Source organism: Trichosurus vulpecula, chromosome 8, assembly GCF_011100635.1.
Source record: "Trichosurus vulpecula isolate mTriVul1 chromosome 8, mTriVul1.pri, whole genome shotgun sequence".
In the NCBI taxonomy this organism is placed as follows: Eukaryota; Metazoa; Chordata; class Mammalia; order Diprotodontia; family Phalangeridae; genus Trichosurus; species Trichosurus vulpecula.
Window position 1 is genome coordinate 175,015,611 of NC_050580.1, and position 4,224 is coordinate 175,019,834.

The 4,224-nt window shown below is 40.6% G+C and overlaps 1 protein-coding gene across 1 annotated transcript; it reads right to left on the reverse strand.

Moving 5' to 3' along the window:
• Nucleotides 1-1,125: 1,125 nt before the first annotated feature.
• LOC118829005 (isocitrate dehydrogenase [NAD] subunit gamma, mitochondrial-like) lies at nucleotides 1,126-2,435 on the reverse strand. Its single transcript, XM_036735931.1, has one exon. The coding sequence runs from the start codon at nucleotides 2,433-2,435 to the stop codon at nucleotides 1,308-1,310; it is 1,128 nt and encodes a 375-aa protein (XP_036591826.1). The 3' UTR covers nucleotides 1,126-1,307.
• Nucleotides 2,436-4,224: the final 1,789 nt, after the last annotated feature.

A 4,224-nucleotide genomic window follows, 5' to 3' on the forward strand; every position in this document is an offset into this window, starting at 1 on the left:
ATCCTTCATTCTTACTACACAATGGGTCCCACCTTCCTTTCTGATCATACAGGTCCTTTATGTTTCCTTTATACAAATTTTCAAAAGCAAATCATTTTGATTCATACACATACTGTAGCACATTTGAAGCCGCCATAAATCTTTACATTGTACTTCATGTCACCTAAATAAAACACAAGCATGTTACATTACTGAAATTGTTGTGCTTGTTTTTAACTGAGGTTTTTAATGTCAATGCAATGTCAATCCAAACCCCTGGACTAGGGAGGTCAGGAAGATGAACAGTTTTTGGAAAACGGGAAAAGTTCAGTTTTAGACCTGTATTATAGCTTTTAAAAAAAAGTATATTTAGCCTTTCTTATTTGTACAGCATGTAGAATCCAGGAGAGTTGGCCCTTTCCATGAGTATTACTTGACTAATACATATATATTCTCTGGAAAGATTTATTCTCAGTGATATCAATGTTTTAGAACTGAAAAACAGAGGATAGTGTTCTCAAAATAATGCCTATTGCTTTTTTTCCCTATTTTTCCTGGAACACACTGACAGAAGAGGGATATAAAGGTTAAAATATTTGGAAACCCAGGAAAACATATTAATGAAAATCAAATGAAAGGATGAGGGGTGCATTCTCAAAAACAAAGCTATATAAGCTGCATAATATGTAGAAGTATGTGGCAAACACATCTGCAAGGCAGGTGGAAAAGATTATCAATCTATTTGGTAAATAGTTTAGATTTTAAAGTATTTTTAAAGGCCAAGGAAAATCACATAACAAAAGGATTTTGGAGAAATCGGTGGGTGGCAAGTACACAAGTCAAGTGATTTGATTGCTAAATCTCAGGCTTCAACATTCTTTCAATCAAATAAAAAAGGCAAATTCAGCAGGCAGGGGTGGAGAGTGGCAGAAGGTACCTGGGTTGCTTCACAACAGAACAACTCATTCTATGAGATATTTCAGCTACACAGGAAAACAAACATATACATAGATATGGAACCAGGGGAGAAAATGTGCATTTATGTAAAGCTTATAACGTGCATTTTTTACAAATATTATTTATTCGATCTTTACAATAACCCTACATGGTAAATTCTATTATTATCCCCATTTTATTTATTTTTTTTTGGAAGGGGACACAGTTGTTTATTTTATAAGCTAAGAAGCAAGGGGAGAGGAATAAACACTGGATCAAGGAGGTGCCCCCTCCCCAGACTATCTGACAAGCAGGTATTAGGGGGCCAATAAATAAGCAGTGCAGCTGGAGGGGGGTGTGGAGAGGGAGCTTGGCTGGCAGGGTGTCAAGGGCTAGACATCCATGGCCCGTCCATTGATGACTCTGATGTGACGGATGATGTCCTGGATCGCTTCAGAGGTGGTGCCTTGGCCCCCAATGTCCGGGGTGTGTGTATTTTCATTGTCCATTGATGCCAGCACAGCCTTCCGGATTGAGGTGGCATATGAATGGAGCTTCAGATGGTCCAGCATCATGCAGCTGGCTAACAGGGTGGCTGTAGGGTTAGCGATGTTCTTATTGGCAATGCTTTTACCTGTGTTCCGAGTCGCCGTCTCAAACACTGCATACACATGTCCATAATTTGCCCCAGCCACAAGCCCAGGGCCCCCACCTAGGCCAGCGCAGACATTATTGACGATGTTGCCATAAAGATTGGGCATCACCATGACATCAAACTGCTGGGGCCGAGATACCAGATGCATTGTGGTGTTGTCCACGATCATACTTTCGAAAGTGATGTTGGGATAGCCTGCAGCCACCTCCTTACAGCACTGGAGATAGAGGCTGTCTCCTAGTTTCATGATGTTGGCCTTGTGCACAGCGGTCACTTTCTTGCGCCCAGTTTCCTGGGCCAGGCAAAAAGTGTACTCAGCGATACGCAGGGACTTGGCCTTGGTGATGATCTTCAAGCTCTCCACCACGCCTGAAACACTCTCATGTTCCAGGCTGCTGTACCCACCCTCTGTGTTCTCCCTAACAATGAGGATGTCTACGTCTTTGTGGTGAGTCACCACGCCTGGCAGGCTCTTACAGTGGATGACATTGGCATAGAGGTCTAAGCTGGTGCGGAGAATGTTGTTACGGGACTTATAAGATGGTGGCAGATTGTGGTTGGTTTGGATGTTTCCCTTCAAAGCTACACAATTGCGTCGGATAGCCATGATGGCATTACGGATGTCTTCCTCATCAGCATTAGAGCTCACCTGTACCTCTTCAAAATCCACAGGCACACAGGCATGTCTGAACACAGACTTGACATGCAGCATGAGCTCAGGCCGGATGCCATCCCCAGGAATCATGGTCACGGTGTGGCGGCCTCCATACTTGGCAGACGGAGGCTCCCAGGGGCGGCTAATAGCCCCTAGCTTAAAAATGGCCTTTGCGGTGCTGCTGGCGGCTGTCACCACCTTAGTCGCCATGGTTGAAAGTCATTATCCCCATTTTATAGTTGAGGAAACTTAAGCAAACAGAGTTTAAGTAACTTGGTCAAGGTTACACAACCAGTAGTGTGTAGTAGCAGTCTTAGGCCAGATCTGAACTCAGATATTCCTGATTCTAGGCCTTGTTCTCTATCCACTGAGGCACCAGCTGCCTTATTATACACACGCACACACACACACACACACACACACACACACACACACACACACACACGCATACACATTTGTGTGTGTGTGTTTGTTGTTTAGTCAGCTCAGTCATACAGTCACATCCAACCCTTCATGACCTCATTTGGGGTTTTCTTGGTGAAGATGCTAGAGTGGTTCGCAACGTCATTCGGGTGGAGCAAAAAGTAGGCCGGTATGGCTAAGCCCTATACTACACATAGAGCACATGGAGGGAAGTAATGTGTCAAATAGCAAAGGGGCCAGGTTGTGAAGAATTTTAAATGCCAAAAAGAGATGTTTGTATGTGATTTTAGATGTAACAGAGAACCACTAAAATTAGCTGAGTGGGGGCGACGTAATCAAATGAGAAAAATCACTTTAAGGGGTTATGGAGGATATATTGGAATAGGGAAAGGTTTGAAGCATAAAATGCTGTCCTAATAGTCAAGGGCAAAGGTGACAAGAGATTGAACTGGGGGCTTGCTTATGTGAGTAGAGAGATGCTAGACTAGAAAAAGGATAAGATATAACAAATTATTAGATATGTAGTATATACTGTAGGAGTTGAGAATGACTCCAAGGTTACACACCTTCATAATCTACAAAATGGCAATGCCCTCAGCTCTAATAGGGAAATTTGGAAAAGAGTTGGGTATGGTGGGTGGGTGTACAGGAGAGGTAAGATTATGGTTTCTGTTCTGGACATTTGGAATTTAAGATGTCTATGAGACATCCAATTCAAGATGTCAGATAAGCAGTTTGTGGTGTGTGACTGGAACTCAGGAGAGAGATTAGGGTGGGATAGATCAGAGTCCTCTGTATGGAAGTGACAAATGAAGTGATAGAAGCTAATAAGATCACCAAGGAAGAGAGTATAGACAGAAAAGATGAAAGAGCCCTGTACAAAAACTGTTCACCAAGAAAACAAAAGACAAGATCCTACCAAATGCCTTCTATGACACAGAGATGTTCTATACGATGTTCTATACAGAGTAAAGAGAGTCAAAACAGAAAAAGAAAACTATAGACCAATATCTATAATGAACATTGTTGCAAAATGTTAAATATTAGCAAAGAGGCTAAAATAGTACATCACAAAGATTTTACACTATGACACAGTTGTAATTATACTAGGAATGGAGGGTTGATTTAATATGAGGAGAATAATAAATTTAGTTTTCCATAATAATAACAAAGCAAAAAAATTATATAAATAGATGAAGGAAAAAGCTTTTGCCAAAATACTATGTCCCTTTCTGTTAGAAATACTAGAAAACATAGGAATAAATGAACCTTTCCTTAAAATGATAAGTAGTATAAAGCTAAAACCAAGAGCTAGCGTTATATGTAACAGAGATAAACTAGAATCCTTTCCAATAAAATCAGGGGTGAAACAAAAACATCCACTTCTGTTGTACATCGTTCTAGAAATGTTGGCAAAAAGCATAATGATGAGAAAAAGGAATTGAAGAAATAAAAATAGGCAAAGAAGAATAAAATTATCCCTTTTTTGATGATGATGGCATGGGGTACTTTAGTAATCCTAAAGAGTCAATTCAAAGATTCAACTAAAAATAATAATGCAAAAATATGAATTAAA

Coding starts and splice junctions, on each gene's coding strand:
- LOC118829005 (XM_036735931.1), bottom strand. CDS start 2,435: ATGGCGACTAAGGTGGTGACAGCCGCCAGCAGCACCGCAAAGGCCATT.